Source organism: Ascaphus truei, chromosome 1 (genome assembly GCF_040206685.1).
Source record: "Ascaphus truei isolate aAscTru1 chromosome 1, aAscTru1.hap1, whole genome shotgun sequence".
NCBI lineage: Eukaryota > Metazoa > Chordata > Amphibia > Anura > Ascaphidae > Ascaphus > Ascaphus truei.
In genome coordinates this window covers 526,106,022-526,126,622 of record NC_134483.1, presented here as the reverse complement: position 1 = coordinate 526,126,622, position 20,601 = coordinate 526,106,022, and the positions used below count along the sequence as shown (strand labels likewise).

Below are 20,601 nucleotides of genomic sequence, written 5' to 3'. Positions count from 1 at the left end.
ACCACGCGGCCCCCACCCCTCTCTCGGCCTTACTATGATCCTAGGCCCACAAGGAAAGGAGGCCCCTGAGATTTGAGCTTCGGGCGATGATGTGCATGTGGTCTACTTGGACAAAAACTAAAGGGAAACATGGCCTAGCTTCATCCCCCTCACAACTCACCCCCATCTTCGGGAACCCGGACTTCCCACCCGGGTGCTCCCGTACCCAATTTGGCCAATTCCAGGGCCTAAATATCAGAGTGATTGCGGATCTTCTGGAAGGCGATGAGGTCCTGTCCTTCCAAGAACTTAAAAATAAGTTCTCCTCCCCAGACCTCCCCATCTTCAAATACCTTCAGATAAGGCACTTCCTGAGAGCCCAATCCCCTAACCTTAAATTCCCAGCATGCACTAGATTCGAGACCCTCTGCCTAAAGGGGGAATACCAGAGAGGTTTAATTTCCGAAGTTTATAGAAAATTAGAGGCATCCCACTCCCCCCTCCCCTCACACTCATATATGCAAAAATGAAGTGCTGATCTAAACATCCCAATCGACCTGGAGGACTGGGAGGATATCTGGGAAGCTGCCACTAAAACATCAATTTGCTCAATCACGAAGGAAAATATTTATAAAATCTTATTCCAATGGTACCTAACCCCGAGTAGACTGAGCCAGATCTTCCCAGGCACCACAGACGTGTGCTGGAGAGGATGTGGTCAAAGGGGGGACATGCCCCATATTTGGTGGGCATGCCCAGAGATCCAGAGGTTCTGGACCAGGATCCAGAGTCTCTTGACTGAAACTTTGGGACTGGAGGTCCCCCTGGACCCTCTGACGTACGTGCTGGGGAGACCAAAGACCTCCCCGCTCCCATAGCCAGACTTACCTCGGCGATCCTTAAGGCCGCCAGATACTGTATCGCCGCGGCCTGGAAACAAGTAAAGGCCCCTTCTAGGAGAACGGTAATTAAAAGAATAGACGGGGTCATGAACATGGAGAGACTGACAGCCATGCTGAAGCAGAGAATGCCTCAATTCTATAGAACCTGGGAACCCTGGCCAGGCTCTGGGGCTCCAACACTGCTGCAAGCCCTGGCCCAATTCTGACCCCTTGGGCCCGAGGGACGGAGCACCCTACCCGCCACAATCTCTTCCTCCTCCCCCCGCACCCCCGCTCTTCTTCCCCATGTCGTTCCCCATGTCGTGCCCTTTCTTTTTACTACTGAAAGTAGGAAAAAATGGTTTATTGTGTGTCTCAGAGTACTTCACTGTCATGTGCCTGTATTCCAAAATGACTTGTTATGCTGTGAATATCACCTTATTATCCACATGTATGTACCTTTCAAGACGCCAATAAAGGAAAAAAATATTTAAAAAAAAAGTTGATTAAAGGCCAGAGGATAATTATGTACTCTTGGTATATAACTTGTACGTTTCCTTGTAATAAGAATAGAAAAACATGTTTTTTCATACCATTATGTACTGCACCATGATGTGAGGAAAATCCCTTCCCAGTACAGCTTACAACAAAAACAGTGCACTGCGAGAAAAGAGATACAACAGGATTACATATAAGTGTTCATGTATAAACCAATGTACTAGAAGTATGCATAAACAAACAGAAGATACTCTCGCTTTAATATAAGCAATAATGAAAGCATGAGAAATGCACTACAGTATATGTAGCACAGAGATAGGTCTAGTTTCCTTTATTGGTACTGTATATTTATAGTTGAGTTATAAACACAGGACGAATAATGGCCCAGGCAACAGAAGGCTAAAGAGAGTGGCTGAATGAGTGCATTATTACAGGGCTGTTGAGACAGACCACCTGCATCAATGAGCATATACTGTAATGATGTACTATTGCTCCTTTGTCACACAAAGCTCTTTGGTGTCAATGCAACATCGCCCACCACCTAATTTAAGGCTATGATGGTTCAGACCTAAAAAACACCCTCTATTAATGTATAAATGGAACAAATTATTGTCACTCATACTGTACCTATACTGGCACAACAAAATGTCTAGTAGAAACTTATACTTATGTGAATATTGATAAATAATGCCAAAAAAGCAAAAATACTTTTTATTGTGGACTCTAAATAGTCATAATTAATAAGTAACCTAAATAGTTAAGCATGACATGTAAAATCAATGGAGTCAGAAAAAGTCAAATAAATTCCTTTCTGAAATCCCTTGATGCAGTCAATGATATCTACTGTATAAAAGGAAAAACAAACTGTGTGTAGAAACCCAAAAAATCTATAACACAATCAATTAGTATGAAAAAATGAAGATGTCTGAAAGACATTGAGGTATCCAACATAATTTAAATATGAAGGCAAACTTCTTATGTTGATTATTGCACTTAAAAAGTGTTTGTTATCCTTAAAAGTAAAAAATAACAGCACAGATTTTCTATTCAATGATAAGCTGCATATTATTAACAAAATATATATTAACTATATATATTAATTATATATTAACAAGAGTATAATAAGCATAACCTTGACGATATGCTTAATGTTTTCTAAGTCACCAAATCACGGACATACACGTACTGTATAGTGACATATAATTATTTTATTATTTGAAGTGTTTATTATTGTAAAAGATGTGAAAAATTGTGAATATGGCAAGGCACTAACCATATTCTGTCATTAAAAGTTTGCTGTTTATAACATAATGTTCACATAAGCATATTTCTTGTAGATCAGTTTCCTTTTTTTGCTGTGCCCAAGTGATCCAGGTCATGCTGTCCAACTGTATAATAGTGTAGAAGCTTTTTAAGACAGAATGGGACTGCAAGAACCCACGCTGTGTTAATCCGATGGGCCATTAGTCTGGCTGCAGAAATCTCACAGAAATGTTGCCGCATTACTGGGAGATTGTCCCAGATTTGCCAAGGCAAGTATTCGGATACCCGTGGCTGCATTTGTATTTAAAGAATTCTGCAAACCCTGTTCATATACAGAGTACAGCATCAACGTAACATAGCCAGTACTGCAAATGTTTAAATGTACACCAGGAGTAGGATAGATGAACGTATCCTCAACTGACTCATGGATACATTAGAATATATTGGAGCACCATTACTCAATCGTGCTGTTCCTTTTGATGTACTAATAAATACAGTTGCTCACATTTAAAGTAAAGCATACTGAGTACAAAGGCTAATAATAATGATATACAGTAGTCAGCTAGTGTGCTGGTCCACAAATCTTCTAAATCTCAGGTTGGATGAATTATGACAGATCCCTTATACAAATATACTTTACATTTGTAAACTCAATACGGTAGTCTGTAGAGATGGGCAAATTTTCCATCTAAGTCCGAATCTGACATAGATTGGCCAATTCCTTTGAGCCGTGGACACCAGTACACCACCAGTAAACCATTCCACAATTCCAGTCACTAGGTGCCTTAAGGTTATGGTATAGTTCATATCGAAATCATTTTAGGAATTGTGGGATGTTACTCGTTTAAATATACTTTTCATAGCGATTAGCATATCTCCCAGGGTACCTCATGTATGCTCCTTTTTCAGCACAGGCATCACTCCTAATTTATTTCAAAGGAGGTTGGAGGGGATATATACTGTATACACAATTGGCGATACTACTAAATTGAAGTTTTCCTCCTCCTCGTCTTTCTCCTCCTCGTTTTCTGGTATTCAGATCCCACTTCCGTTTTTTAAGAATCCAATCTCTAATTCAACTTGAAATTCGAGTTCGGATCGGATACAATTACAGAATCCAAGGTATCCAATCCACAGATGGATTTTAATGTATTTTAAAGGTTAAACGAGCCACTGAAATCCGAGGAACAGGTTCAGACAGGTTTGCCCATCTCTAGTAGTGAGGTAATGTAAAGTAAGTATATAAACATGGAAAATGAGAGGACACATAACTGGGCCCTTCAAAGCCCCAAGGGAGAGGATAATAAGAAACTATGCAGAGAAATATTCTGTATGCTTCTTGATTGCCATTATCACACATTAATAAATAACCCCCCTAAATAGTACAATAGTAACAATGGGGGCAAAACTAAATAGTACCTTACTCAGGATTCCAAGACAAAGAAGGACAAGGAGGAGGAAGATAATGATTGAAGAGTGTCCAGTGAGTAGGAATTGGAAGAGGACGAGTTAATCAGTAGGGACTCTCGTATAATTACATCAGAGGAGACAAAGTCAGGGTTGTTATTGATGATGTTAGAATCACTAAGGCTCAGGATAAATTAGTAAATCATTCTTTGATGAAGGACTCAGCTTTGCTTTTAAAGTTGCCGGCAAAGTATTGAAAACAAGGGAAGAGTTGGAAGAAGTTTAAGGAATAAATAAAATACAAACAAAGTTTGGGAGTAGTAATGAGAGTTGAATACTGTTGTTCAGCAATATAAAGAGCAGAGTTGAAGCATTTGTAATGAGTGAAATAACCATGGATGAATGACTGAAACTATGAATGCAGGAGCTGATCAAGAATGTGGAATATAAAGGAAGTGACTTGTCTCTCAGACTGTAAAGTCTACAATAGTTATCAGAGAAAAAAAGACATCTGTTCAAATTGATTAAATACAATTGTTCAAGAAATAATAGCATTAGTTGAAAGTGGCATAAAAGAAGGAGATCAGTCTATGCAAGTGAAAAAGCATTAGATCAATATGAAACAAAAACTGCATTTTAATTACATTTCATTACTTATAAATCCCCTCAGTATTTTCTGTTTTCTTGATTTGGAATCATTAGAAATGTTTCTATTTTTTTATGGCTGAAGGAGCATGAAAGAAAGTTTAACACATGCGTGAAGACTAATTACCACGGCAAGCTCAAGTGTAAAAGTTTTCTGATACACTTCGGGTGATTCCGACACTTATTCCCTCTGGTTAGGCCCAGGATATGATAATTAGGTTTTAACCATCAAGACGTCCAGTCAGAAATATTTATGTGGGAATTAAACTGAGTAGCCACACAATGTTGATTAATATTTCATACTAGCTGATATACCTGGCGTTGCCCGGGATTGCAGGGGTGGGGTGCGTGAAGGGCGGGGTTGGGAAGGGGGGGTGCGTGAAGGGCGGGGTGGGTGTGGGGGGTGAAGGGAGGGGTTGCGGGGGGTGAAGGGAGGGGAGGTTGCAGGGGGTGAAGGGCAGGGAGGGGGTGGGGGTGAAGGGCGGGGGGTGGGGGGCGAAGGGTGGGGAGGGGGTGGGGGTGAAGGGCGGGAGGGGGTGGGGGGAAAAGGGCAGGGGTAGGGGGTGAAGGGCAGGAGTAGGGGGTGGGGGGTGAAGGGCAGGGATAGGGGGTGGAGGGTGAAGGGCAGGGGTAGGTGGTGAAGGGCAAGGGTAGGGGGTGGGGGGTGAAGGGCAGGGGTAGGGGGTGAAGGGCAGGGGTGGGGGTGAAGGGAAGGGGTAGGGGGTGAAGGGTAGGGCATGGGGGGTGAAGGGCAGGGGTAGGGGAGGTGAAGGGCAGGGGTAGAGGGAGTGGAGGGCAGGGGTAGGGTGAAGGGCAGGGGTGGCGGGTGAAGGGTAGGGGGTGAAGGGCAGGGGTAGGGGGAGTGAAGGGCAGAGGTAGGGGGGGTTAAGGGCAAGGGTAGGGGGGGTGAAGGGCAGGGGGGGTGAAGGGCAGGGATAGGTGAAGGGCAGGGGTAGGGGGGTGAAGGGCAGGGGTGGGGGGGTGAAGGGCAGGAGTAGGGGGGGTGAAGGGCAGGGGTAGGGGGGGTGAAGGGCAGGGGTAGGGTGGTGAAGGGCAGGGTAGGGGGGGTGAAGGGCAGGGTAGAGGGGTGAAGGGCAGGGGTAGGAGGGGTGAAGGGCAGGGGTAGAGGGGTGAAGGGCAGGGGTAGGGGGGTGAAGGGCAGGGGTAGGGGGTGAAGGGCAGGGGTAGGGGGGGTGAAGGGCAGGTGTGTGGGGGTGAAGAGCAGGGGTAGGGTGGTGAAGGGCAGGGTAGGGGGGGTGAAGGGCAGGGTAGAGGGGTGAAGGGCAGGGGTAGGAGGGGTGAAGGGCAGGGGTAGGGGGGTGAAGGGCAGGGGTAGGGGGGTGAAGGGCAGGGGTAGGGTGGTGAAGGGCAGGGTAGGGGGGGTGAAGGGCAGGGTAGAGGGGTGAAGGGCAGGGGTAGGAGGGGTGAAGGGCAGGGGTAGGGGGGTGAAGGGCAGGGGTAGGGGGGTGAAGGGCAGGGGTAGGGGGGTGAAGGGCAGGGGTAGGGGGGGTGAAGGGCAGGTGTGTGGGGGTGAAGAGCAGGGGTAGGGGTGGTGAAGAGCAGGGGTATTGGGGGGTGAAGAGCAGGGGTGGGGCTGAAGAGCAGGGTTGTGGGGTGAAGGGCAGGGGTAGGGGGTTGAAGGGCAGGGGTGGGGGGTTGAAGGTCAGGGGTAAGGGGGTGAAGGGCAGGGGTTGGGGGTGTGAAGGGCAGGGTTGAAGGGCAGGGGTGAAAGTGATGCACAAATTGTTGGCAGGAGTAAAATGTCTCTCTCCACACACACACACACACGACGAGAGTGAGAGGTGGTGGAGAGTGGGACTGGCGCAGATCCGAGGAGGCTGCTTGGCTCCCCAGCGGCCAGGGAGGTAGCGCCGGGGAGGTAAGGGAGCGCCGGGGAGGTAAGGGAGCACTGGCGGCTGGGTTAGGAGGGCCGTGCCGTGCTTCCCCTCTGTCCGGGAGCGGTTGAGAGCAAGGGGGGGAGGAGCCTGAAGTTGGCAGCTGTGGCAGGAGGGCCGCGCTTCTGCTCCGTCCGGGAGCCGGTGCAGGGTGGCGGACGTGATGGGGGGGGGGTGTGTGTGTGTGTATGTTTCCTTTGGCCCGTCACTCTGCCTCAGGCCAATGAGAGGTGTGCGGGGGCGGGCAGGCCAAGGGATCCATCTCATTGGCCTCAGGCGGAGTGACGGGCCAAAGGTCCAATGCGATTGCCCCTAGACACATGGAACACACATACAGACAGGCAAACACACATACGACGGTTTGAGAAATATATAGATAGATAGATGGGGTTTGAATCTGCAGTGTCTTGTTTATTATTGGGAATAACGCTGTATTTTGTTAAATGATCCATTTTACATGGGATGTGCATTTAAAGTGTATAGAACAGGTGACTTGATGGATAACTAATAAAACACTAGGAAGCCTTGTTAATGATGAGGGGGGGGGGAAGCTATATTTTGTAAAATGTTTAATATGCATGCAGTATATGGGAACTTTTTCCTTTCTTCTATAGCAACACTTAGTTCTCTTTTGAGGTAAAATTGCTTTCAGAAATCCGAGTGATCTGGTATGGATGGCTGAGAAAATAAAGCCAATGGGACAACATTTGTATTCAAGTTGTAATAGGAAGTTGTAATATATTGTATGTATTAACCTTTTGCTTGATCTCATTCAGTGTTTTGCATCAGTCACGTTTCATTATGCTCACATATAAATCAATGAACGAGAAGCCTATGTTGGGCTCCATGACTTACATTTTCTAAGTATTACCAAACAACATCAAGAACAGCGTGACTTGGTTTGAAAAATAATAGGGCCAAGTTCTTTAAAGGAATTTTTGTCTTCAAGGCTTATTCTGCCGTAAAATACTCATTGGTAAAATGTAAAGGGTTGGGTAATTTTTTTATACAAATACCTGTATTTGTATATAAAAAAAACAAAACTTTAGATTTGTGAATAGGAGTATTGGTACTCTGTGAGTACTCATATAATTCATACTCAGAGGTTTGTTTGTTTCATGCTAGTATTGGCTACTTCTGTGTTGGAATGGTACTGTATGCTACACATTGTTCTGTTATCTGTTATCTGGTTAAATAGGAACATTATGGAGCAGATTAAGGAAAGTGCAATGTGTCTAATGAGGCATAAATGATCTATTGATTTGGATAACCGTTTTGTGTGATCATGAATATAAATATCAGCGTGTGTCTCTTCCTTGGGCCTCTTTTAGAATTTGAGGTCATTCTTCTTACTTTTAACTGGATTCTTGTTTACCAAACTCTAGAAGCACCCATATACATCTAATCATATACATGGAATTAACTACAGTTGTCAAAACTCATAATGCATGTATGTTTCTATTTATCACAGTTTTCTTGCTGTAAAACTGGATCAAAATTAGTGCAAACAAAAAAAATCACCCGCCCCCCCTTCCAAAAAAAAGAAACATTGAATGTAAGAAAATTTCATTGCTTTTCCATGTTGAAACTGGTGATTTTTTCATAAAAGTTTTTCAAATGTGAGATTATCATTGTCATTGTGGCTAAATAATAATAATAATATGTCCAGTGAAAAATGAGAGGAAAAACTGGACATATACAGTATGTGTCTGGTATTACCTCTCTGGACATAGTGCCCTGACAGGCTTGGGAGGCCGCAGGATTTCCCCGAGCAGGCAAAGAGCAGGGATTTAGTTTGATCTCATGCTGGGCAGCTTCCTCCATCCTGATTGGCTGCATTACTCAGCAGCAGCAGCCAATCAGGAGGTGGTGTCAGGAGTAGGGGGCTAAGGAGTGGAGGAAACAGCATGGAGCGGAGAGAGGTGAGAGGGGTGTGTGTGTGTGGTTCTGTGTGTGTATCTAGCATGTCGCACCTTTCACCATTGTGTCAAATATTTTTAGAGAAGCCACCTGGCAACCCTAATTATACTGTGAGATTCCCTCAAATGTTTTGAAAGCCAGTGTTTCCTTCCCGAATAGTTATGAACAGGCTAACTTATCAATATGATTATGTTCTGTGGGATACACATTACATCATCATTACTGCTCCTCATTTGAGTCACCGGCAAAAAAGATCCATTAACCATTTACATTTCTCCTAGGAAACCATTGACATGACAAAACAAAACCAAGAAGGTTGTCCCAGTGCAGTGTACGACCAGTGCAGAAATGTGCCAGAGCTGTTACACATTAATATCAGCACTGGAGGACCCCGGCATGAATCCCATGCAATAAAAAGGCATTTACAAAATGCAGGTGTCCCCGTGGGTGTCCGGGTGCCCCACAAGGGTCCCCGCAGGTGTCTGGGGCCCTCGGGTGGTCCTCGCGGTTCCCCACTGGCCTGCGGTAGCAATCCTATTATAAAAAAAATATTGAATAGATGTCAATAAATACATCTCTGTCCCCGCCCCCCAACACATACAGTACAGTAATATGCAAAATAACCATTATCCAGATATGGATAATTTGAGGTCCGGGGACCCCCTGCTTCCCGAGATTCAGGCTCCGCTATGGGGTACCGGTATCTCCTATGCACATGACCATGGGAATAAAATGCATAGGAGATACTGGCACCCCATAACGGGGCCTGTATCTCAGGAAGCAGAGGGGTCCCTGGAAATGAAATCAACAAGGTTCGGCTACAGAGACCTCCTGCCACAATACACTAGTAATACATTTTATATTAAAAATGTTTGGTGAGATTTGCGCAGGGAGTGGCGACTCTCTCTCTGCAAGAGAAAGAAATTACCGGGTGAGCCCTTTTCAGAGAGGCGATCATCACGTCGCCGGCTACTCGCCAGTTTTGCAAATTTTTGCTATCACAGGTATTCTGGGATTTCTGCGTACCGTGACAGCAACGCTGTAAAAAATAGCAATTTAAACTGAACAGTGATTTTTTTTATTGGCGCATAGTGCATAGGCCCATAGACGTAGCAGCCGTTAATACGGGACACATACGGCACGTCTGCGGTACCAGACACCACGGTGTATTCATGAGCTGCATGCAAAAAAAGGGGCGGGACTAGCATGCCATTGTACAGTACCTGTTGGAATGAGCCGGTGGGGGTAATATCGTCTGACACAGCTGTATGAGCAATGGTGGTAGCTTTTGAAGGAGAAACTTGGTCCTAATACGTTTTAGTTATTTAAAAAAAAAACACACAAAAATAAAATATATAAACAGCTTACTTACAGGAATTATCTTTATTTTATCCTTAAATACAGTGAATTATATTGGGAGCTGCTGTTTTTTCACAGATACAAAAATAATGCAGTCAGCTAACTAAATATGAAACTTTGTATGTATTGGTGTTTCTTTAACCCATCCTGTGATAGACATACTTTGTAAGCTCCTCAAACATTGAAGAGGTTTAATAATGATCATTTCAACTTTCGTATTAGAAATTTAAATTAGCATACGCTTATTCTTTTGAATCGCAGCTAATTAATTTCTGATTCTGCTTTTCCTTCATCAAAATAGTTTAGGTGGCTTGAGTTCTGATATATAATTCCTCTAGAAATACTTCAGTATGTTTCAATTGGAAACTACTGGGCTTCTTTGATAAGCCCTAATTAAAACGCATGCGTTGAATTTTAATTTGATTAACTTGCATATTTCTCATTTTCTGATCTCCTGTTTAGAGATAACCTTTTTTTAATTCCAGTTTTCAAAAAGGTCAATTATGATTTTTCAAAAGCCAAGAGCATTTTAAGAATATGTAGAAAATAAATGTTGGCTGATTGAAAGTGACATAAACAAGAAAAAAAATGGAATGACATTTAAATGTAGGTCATGCACCATTACGTGCATGGTGCACTGTGTAGGTTATGGGAGGGAAAACAGCCTTTCCATTTGCAAATCATTGTTGGATGTGACCATCTGGATTTCAGAAGTGAATATTAATGTTATTTTTCATGGGCAATATTAAATGTTTTAGTAAATATAACACACTAAGGAGGCAATGCATCACGTGCTCCATACAGTTGTTGTACCATGAGAATTTGAGACTCATGACCTCAGTTGCCACTTCGGGCTGTGCTCACTATACTTCAATGCGAGTTTTCGGGTAATAACGGTACGATCGGCCAATTTGGAGTATGTTAAAAGGCTCCCTTAGTATTGATGTATGAATGCGTTTTGCGTCAACATAGTAGCGGTATTGGGGTTTATCCATTAACCAGCGATATTTTGTTTTTGCTGGTTTATACAGTACTGTGAGATATGCAATTTTAACTGTCAATGAGCAAATCTCACAAGCTATTCTGTAAACTGTGAGATAGGAAGTGACAGGCAAAGACAGGTCAGAAAAACCTGTGAGATAGGAAGTGACAGCCATAATCTCACAGTTTTTTCTCACCTGTCTTTGCCCATGTACAGTATATAACGGCAGAACCATAGCGGTTACAGTCTTAAATGTCAACACATTCAACACATGCCAGTGATACGTTAAAATAATTGTGTTATGTCATGTTTAATATGTCATTTTTATTTCCATTTACACATGGGGCTCCAATAATTAATTCAACACAGTATTAACACGTACATATCATTTTTACCAGCAGTTACTAAGAAAAATGAATGTTCGTATAATTACGAGAATGGCGTTTTGTTTCTTTTTTTTCAATCATCATTCATGTAGTTTTAACACTTTCAACATATTACTGTGATCAGTTGAACTTGATGAGCATGAGTGTTTATATACATCTCTGCTCTTAAATAAACCGTTCAATAGTCACCCCATCTTCCAAAAATTAGTTGGCTCAGATTACGCTGTTGTTTTGTGTTGTTGAATGTGTTCAGACATTTATACTGTACTTTGCAATCATACTAATAAGCAACATATGAACATCGCAAGAATGATTAAACGTGTATGTGTAGTTTTATAGTGTTACATATACATGTCAAAGCCGATAATTAATTATTCGAAATGTTTGACATGCTCCTTTTTAAAAGTCATCATATTGATAGTTTTCATTATTTCTACTGGGATTTTACACTTCAGTAACACTATTTACAGCATTATGGTGCATCAATAATGTACTATTTATTAGCACTGCATTTACTATACACGGTTAAAATTCCAAGTGTTCGAGTAAAATGGTAATATTAATTCTTCTGTGTTCCAAAGGAAATCTTCAGGGATCCTTTGATAATACCTAATTAAAATGCATAGGATTAATTCTAATTTGATCAACTTGCACACTGTTCTTTTTTTTTTTTTTTCGATCGTCAGTCTAGAAATAACCTGTGGCTATGATGTGACAATATCAAAGTGTGATCATTTATGACAGGAGCTCAAAATGGACCTCTCTGATATGCAAAATATATGTACAATAACAGCTCCGGATAAGATTTATGATGCTCCGTTGATAAGTTCTGCAGACCCATTCTCATCCTCTCACGTTCACGTTTAACCCTTCTAATTTCCATGTATTCAATGGGATAAATAGATCTCTATCTTAAATAACCATTCTGAGGCATGCCAATAAGATGCTGTATTTCTGTTAGTGGGGAATTACAGAATTCATCGTATTATTCATTTGAAGGTGCAATTAAAACCGTAGCACGTTTTTTAATTCAAACGGTTTAAGATTTTTTTAATTTAAAAAAATATATATACATAACAGGCATTTGAAAAAAAAAGACATGTTAAACACTCTTAAACTGTTAACTTTATTGAATATAAAATAAAAGCAATGTGTTTAAAACAGTACTGAATGCAATGATGAAACTAAAAACAACTATAAAGGTTTACAATGTATCTATTAAAGTACAAAATGAAGGTCCACAACTAAATAGTGAAGCTGCTGCTCAGAGAAAGTAAATAATAAAACAGTGACAGATTTACACTATTGTGTCATTTTTAAATCATTCCCAGTAATGGATCAGATTTATTGAAATGGACAGTAGTTAATGTGGATTATTGAATTGCTGCTACTCTTTCATACCTCTATACTGAAAGCACTCGTTTCAACCAACCAGCGGGTGAGATAACTTAGCACATGGTTTTATATAATTCCTAAACCAGGGGTGGCCAACTCCAGTCCTCAAGGGCCACCAAGTGCTCAGTCGCTGACTGAGTCACTGAATGATCCACCTGTGCTGAAGCAGGGATATCCCGAAAAACTGACCTGTTGGTGGTCCTTGAGATGGCCACCTCTAACCTACACTCTCTATTCCATCCAGGCTATCATGGCTCAACTCCCACAAGAAGAGAAGGCAAAAATCGCTGAGCAGGTGGAGATTTTTCATCAAGAGAAAAGCAAGCTGGATGCTGAAGTAGCCAAATGGGATGACAGCGGCAATGATATTATTGTGTTGGCCAAACAGATGTGCATGATCATGATGGAAATGACAGACTTCACCAGGTGAGACACATTAAAGGTTTCCATATGGTCACTTGTTATCGCAGAGGCTGGGAGATCTTCAGAGCATGATTAACATGGTCATTTACATGATGAAATATCAAGACACAGCATTGATTTAATCTTCAGCATTAACAGGCAATTAGTGTGAGAAAAGAGGCGTAATCCACATGTCTGATATTTGATCACTGAGCAGTGTTTTTATGGATAAGTAGCCTGCATGTAAGAGCACTGGGCTGTTATGTGGAAGAATGGCTTGTGTCCCAATGCCTACTTCTTGTGATCTTGGTAATTTAGTGGCTGAAGGAGTGGCTTAGTGAGTAAAGATTGACTGGCACTGAGTTGGAAACAGTGGAAACTGGTACAGTTCCCAGTGTCGGCTCCTTGTGACCTTGGGCAAGTCACTTTATCTCCCTGTGCCTCAGGCACCAAAAACATACATTGTAAGCTCTACGGGGCAGGGGCTGTGTCTGCACAATGTCTCTGTAAAGCGCTATGTAAAACTAGCAGCGCTATACAAGAACATGCTACTATTATTATTATTATTATCTTCAGAGAGTCGCTCTAGATCATAAACTCTTTGGGATACAGAGCTCTTATGTGAGTTTTTCACTAATACATATAGTGCTCTTGAAGAATAAAGTATTATTATCTAGTAAATTTGGACTATTTTTTCTCGTTAATATAATTTGGTATGTTCAGTATAGAGGACCATGGTACTGTAATCCATTTATAGTTATCCAGATGCTATACTGTACATCCTCTGTTGTAAAATTGTTGTGATCAAATATATATTTTCATAATTATTCCTCAATTTTCGACAGCAAAAATGGCTGATTAGATAATAAGCTTATTGGGACAAGGACTCATTGGGGACTTATCCCATCTGTATTAATACACCCCTTGTATTGTTATTGTATTGCAATGCCATTTTCACTTGAAGGGCCATAAGCTATAGTAAACGCCTATCACAGTTTAGCGAATGACCTAGTCTATTTTAGGACAGTAACATCAAGTCAAATACATTTTGAGTTAAATCAAAGTCTTAGAATCACAGTACGTGGATTTATGTCAACATGCCGAATAGTTTTAATCGCAGTTTTAGTAAAGCAAAAACTCTCACGTGTAGTTTTGTGCAAAATAGATTTGCAGATTGACAGCGAAGGAAACAAGAAGAGCTACACAAAAAAGATTTATTTTTAAACACGGAGCCTATTGTATAAATAAACATGGAGCCTATTGTATATACAGGTTTAGGTCTTATACTGTAGTGCCGAGGAGTATTCTAAAACAAATCTGGGGCAATCACCAACAAGACCTAGGTACATCCTGGGTACATGTTGGGTACATGTTGGGTACATGCTGCAACATTTCTGTGACATTTCTGCAGACAGACTAATGGCCCATCGGACTTCCAGGGACCCCTGCTGTGTTAATCCGATCGGCCACTAGTCTCTGCAGAAATGTCACTAAAATGTTGCAGCATGTACCCAGCATGTACCTGGTGATAGTCCCAGATTTTCCAAGGCAAGTTTAAGGCAAGTTTTAGAATACTCGTCGACGCACCTGTACTTCTAGAATCATCACCTGCTAAAATGCACAATATGCTTTCCTTAGGACAGTTTTCTTGTAGACAGAGGAGTCTTCTGAGACGAGGCCCAGTTGTTTTTCTCCTTTGCTTCAGTCAATCATAGCTGGAAAAGAAAGGAAGAAACCGATGACACTTTCTAAATCAAATGTATGCTTACAATTGGGTCTGCAAACATTGTCATTAGTAACATCATCATGTGTCAGAATCATAGCATATCAATATTTGCATAAATATAGGTTGTTATACAGCAGCCTGTGTATAATAATCAGTGTTGACAAATGCCTGTAGTATTTCCGATAAACAGTAAGGTGACCAGCTATTCCATTCTCATTTATTGATACTAAAAGACGTCTTACAAGCCTTTAATAAGTGCATTTTCAAATGTCAAATACGTGTCTATTTAATTGGATCACTGAGCCTTGGAAATAAACATGTGCAGTACATACATTCCAATGCTACCAGTTGGTGGTGGTGAGTGGAGACGTTTCCTAATGGGAAATTCTTGCACCAGGCTCGACAGCATCAGCATTAAGAACTATCCTGGGAATACTAACATTACCAAGTTTTGTATTCCAACAGGGCTGTCTTCTTAATGAGCACTTAAGAATGTACATACTATTAAATATAATTCATGAGCTTGAAAAAGCCATCAAACTAAATTGCTGGCGAGGAATGTAGAATAAGAGCGGAAACCCAGCAAACGTGTTATTTTACTATGCTAGGCTGTTCACAGTTAGATGGTGAAGTTATGGTAAATTAGGAATAATTTACATCATGGGGGAAAAGAAAAATCAATGGCTCAGTTAGTTCAGTCCAGGTGGGTATTTTCATACTTTAATTGAATTGCAATGACAATTTTTTTCTCATAGAGGGAAGGGACCACTGAAGAATACGTCTGATGTGATTAATGCAGCAAAGAAGATTGCGGAAGCTGGTTCCAGGATGGACAAGCTGGCACGTGCTGTTGCTGATCAGGTATGACAAAAATAATGTTTTGTTAGGTAAAGAACACAGGATATGAATAGCAGAATAAATCATAAGAAACTGAATTGGAAAGTAACTTATTTCTTATTTTCACAGACACAGAGAAAGGGCTGTCTTTGTCAGCGTGCTTGCCCTGCTGCTAATGTGTGTATATTTATTCTCTGTTGTCTTGTACATTTAAGGGTACGGCTGCTAACCAGTCACATAGAGGATGTACTGTAAATCATATACAGTATACCACATCAGGGAGAATGTTGCATAGATAGTTTCACAATAACATTGTTGCAACAGAGAGAGATGCCAAGAGCATCGAGATAAAAAAAAAAGGGTGGGCTTGTTATGTAATGGAATTAAAGATGGGAATTTGTAACTATCTCCAGTTGCCAGGGGAAGGATTTTACAAAGCTCACAAGTCAGCTTTGCTCTTACATGATGGCAGGTGTAGAATGCTGGTTACTTACACCCTTAGACCTGTCAAGTATTTTTGACTTCTAATGTGTCACACTCACTAGAAGACAGAATCACTTCCCGGTATCTATAGCCTTGTATCTAGCAGAAACCTGGCTCTGTAAAGTTAGAATTGCTGAATTATTTTCTGTAGCGGTGACCTATTTGGATCCTGAAGTAGCTTCACACTTTCAGATTCCATGTTCACATTATTAACTGTAACATGTTTCGATTTTCCTTGCCACTTTTATACAAAAACGGTATTTATGTGTATACATTTTCTGAGTCCTTTAATTATTATTTTTTTAGCGGACATTTATTTCTGAGGCATCTGTAAAAAAAAATAATACTTAGATATTGGAAAGCAGATTCAATCAATAACTAATATTTTTCTTGACCACTTGAGTTTATTTTTCAATGAACTCTTCACATTGACCCTGAATGTGTTTTATCTGGATTACTTCTCCAGATGTCTATTATTTTGCATTTATCAATGTTACATTTAATCTGCCACAAACAGTCCATTGTTCCAGTTTGGAGAGATCTGTTTTTTTTCCCCTCAAACTTTTTATCAGAAGGTTGGCATCGGAAAATCTTATTTACCATCCTTTCTGCTTCCTAATTCTGATCAATTATCAATCTACTGAATAGTATTAATCAGATTTCTGAGGAACTCCACTGTTCACTATTTTCCAGTATGAAAAAAAAAAGAAGTATTTAAACTACTGTAGCCCAGTGGGACTACCAATGTCCTGGCCTTATAACACTGTAGATCCCATTTAATAAGTGGGCAGTGTTAGCAGTAGACTATGCTGGGTATGTTACACTGTTCAGTATGCATGTTCAATAAAGTTTAGGGTTAGTCTGCTATGGTAATGGGGGGGGGGGGGTCTATGACAAAGTGTTGGATGGCTTACTAGCCAATCCCCAGGGAAGGAGGGGATTTTCTCCTCTATAGTGTATAGTAGGGTTAGTGGGAGTAGATCTTCTGGGATAGACTTCAATGTGCAGACATAGAATAAAGCATTTGCTGCTAGAGGAGTTGGCTGAGGCCTTGCCCCACTAGGGGGTAAGATACTAAGAAGATAATAGTTAAGGCCTCAAGCCTGGGTCCTATGCAAATTGACTGTATCCTATGTATCCTGCTTTACAATAAACCCAGGTATACCCTATCTGGTGTTATAATTAACTTAACCACAGAAGAAGTGTCCATGAGGTTCATCCTGAAAGCCTTAAGAACCTCTTGGACTGGAGGCGCTGTCACCTAAAGAACCACCTGTCCTTATGTTCTCTCCACAACATGAGCGGAGATCTCCTGCCTCCTATTTACCACTTAGGTATGCACCACCAGCCACAGAATACACCAGTAGCATACCATCTCCCATAGGGTGGGGGAAAGAGGGCTACACTACGATACAGGTGTAATAAGATTTATTGTCTGTAGCGCCGTATACGAAAAACCAAAAGTCTGTGGTGCTAGAGATGTGGCTGCCGTCATCGTGCTATGGGGGGGGGGGCATGCTTTTGAATGGGATCCTCCACACATAATTAATCCTGTCAGGCCACCTCCGTTGTGGCAGGCCACCTCCGTTGTGGTCTCTTGACCGTGGCAACAAAAATGGTATGACTTGCTACATCTGCATGGTGACCCACAATAGGATCTTCCACCATTATGTTTTTTTTTAAAGCGTTTTTGGTGACATTATGAAAAGTTTTTTGAACATCTAAATATTCTGTGTTAAATCGATCTCATTTATACAAATGCTTGTTCGCAAGAATTCCAGTATATTCATAAGGTATGACATCACTTTATGCAGTATGTCATGATTGAGAAGCTTCCCATTTCCTGCATATTCAAAGAATAATTTCCAAGCAGAAGGGGTAGATTCTGGTGCATAGCACAGAAAAGGAATTCAAACCTTTTCTAAATGTGAAAGACAGTCAAGGATCTAACTAGGACAGAGGTTTCACAGCAAATAGGAAAACAGGCAAACTGTGTGGACGATGTGGTTCTTATCTGCTGTCAATGTCTATGTGTAACGCTGTGCTCACCACAAACAAGGCAGGACCCCGGTGCTGAGGTGGGAATGGGTAGAAACGCCACCCACAGCCACGGAGAGTGGATGGTCGAGGTAGCCGGGTCAGGATTGGAGAGGTGAGTGGTCTAGATACTTGCCAAGATCAGGGGTAGGAGCCGGTAGAGTAGTAGATGTCTGAGTGCCGTGGTCAGGGTTGGAGAGATGCGGAAGGTCAGAGGGTCAGTAAGCCAGAGGTGCAGAGTCCAAGGGTAAAGCCGGGTCAGTACACAGGCGATCAATCTGTAAAGCAAGGCAATGGAACACGAGACAAGGCTAGGAACCAGGATGTGGGAGAACAACGCTATCAGGAACTATGCCCAGCCAAAGTGCCAGTGGCACAGCTGAGCATATATGGGGAAGGGTTACAAATGAGGCAGGGGGTGGAGTGAAGGTGCGGCCTCAGCGGAGTGAAGGTGCGGCCTCAGCGGAGGCAGGGATAGGCTAGGAGTTGCAGGAGAACAGTGGGAGTGATTAAGTAGTTAGCAGGGTTTGACACGTAGCTGGGGAGTGGTGCACGCGCATCACATGTGTGCGCCACGCGACGCCGACATGCGACGTGACCGGGGGCGGGGCCTGTCCCCGCGACCTCAGATGACATCATTTGCGCACGAGCGATACAGATTTCTACTCGGCTTTGATGTTGGCGCAAAATACCGTACCTGCATATCTAGCAACATATTGTATATCTGCCCTAGGAATAAATGTACTGTTTGGGATTGTACTGTATGTCATAATACAGTTCATCAAAACATACTCTATAGTCACAATTGTACCCATCTTCCAGTATTCTCAGAAAGTCAGTTATGTGGCTGGACATGATTTTCTTATTGATCTAAACTTGTGATTTGAGACAAGTACAATATATTTACTGAAGAGCAGCAGCTATTTATGTCTATTCAAGTTAATGGATGTTTTACAATAGCATCACACTTCAGTAGATGAACGACTGTACCTGCAGAGAGTAATAATTGTGTTGGAACAAGGAATTTCTTCTTTGTTTTTGGGTAACATTTTCTAGAAACACAAAAAATTATTTTAATACTGTTAAACATAGCTGAAGTTACGGTGCCAAATTGGGCCTTTATAAAGTCCTGCATATAAAGAGTAATACAACAGATGACATATAAATACATAAAACCAAAAACCTATAATGGCCTATGTTCACTCAACTCCAGTTGCCTATTTAACATGACTATAACCTATGTTATCTTCCGGTTAGTAATATAATAATACACTATAGTAAATAAATTAACATCAGTCCAGTTTTACTCCCATAAAGAGCATAGGGTCTCACCCAAGGGCCCCTAACAGTATGATGTTCACCATATACGTCATTACCTTTTACTTGTTATTTTTAGGGGCTATATGCGATTACATATCACACTGAAGGGGGAGGCGGGTATCGATCTGGCCTTTGCCTTTAACTTCTGGCCTGGGGGCCTGGAACTGCTGAAGTGGTCACATGAGGGTCTGTGGCCACAGAGGTGGCATAACCCTATGGCAATGAGGAGGTTAAGTCATACCTAAATCTGGCATTACTCCCATCCAGACCATGAAATAGTTATTTGAATAAATCATCCTCCCTGTGGCAAATCCCCCCAACCCCCCCGCACACACACACCACATCCAAATACATATAACTACCACCCTCTATTTGAAGGACTTTATAGATTTTAGACTTATGTAACGAGTATTCCCTCTGGCCTGACCCACCCAATCTCATATTGGCCCATGTGTTCTAGCCAGCCCCCATTACATGGTCGTGTCTGGTGGGGCACCTGTAGGCAACAGGACTCCTGAGTCTCCCACATGATGGTATTCCGGGATGGTCAACCCAGACAGGCCGCTGAGGTAATGTGTGCGAGTCCTACCTATATCCCATGCAGCGCCTCCACCGCATCAGGATCTATGCGTCCGCAGGGAGATGGTCCTGATGAGGAACTCCTTCTTAGTGGTGATTGCCCCTGAAGAGTAATTTCAGAATCACACCATGGGGTTCTCGTTGAACAAGCCATCTTTATTGCAGAGGAGGTATGGGCCATCTGCCCTTCACAGTTAGCAGCTCAGCCACACATCTCTCCGTCCTCCCCTTTAAAAGTTATGCCCTCCCAATGGAGTGGGATCCCCTCTCCCTCGCAGGGAGATCACCCCTGTGCCAGGTCCCTGGACACAGTTGGCCTTCTCTGGCGGGATATAGAACAGTGCCACTAGTTACTGCACTAGTGGGCACATAAATTCCGCCTCTGCCTCAGAACTTACTGCTCCGCACTTCACCTCACAGCATCAACTCTAACTTTTGGCAGTGTGGTGTCTTTTATACCTCAGGAGGCAGGCACATCTCTGATGTCACTAACTGTGGACTCAGAGCATGTAGCACTCCCATCCATACATAGGGCACCTCACCAGGGTGTGAGGGCAAACCTCCATGATTACTGCTGGCATCCCTGTAACTTACCAGGTTTACTGCC

At 42.3% G+C, this 20,601-nt stretch overlaps 1 protein-coding gene across 5 annotated transcripts in view; it reads left to right on the top strand.

Annotated features, from left to right (window-relative positions):
- CTNNA2 (catenin alpha 2) overlaps positions 1-20,601 on the top strand; it is a 1,818,882-nt gene that overhangs the window by 1,641,221 nt on the left and 157,060 nt on the right. For all 5 annotated transcript variants that reach the window (XM_075572319.1, XM_075572294.1, XM_075572328.1 and 2 more), the window contains 2 exons: positions 12,855-13,036; positions 15,494-15,599. In XM_075572319.1, coding sequence (XP_075428434.1) covers positions 12,855-13,036; positions 15,494-15,599 — 288 coding nt within the window. The remainder of the gene's footprint in view (positions 1-12,854; positions 13,037-15,493; positions 15,600-20,601) is intronic.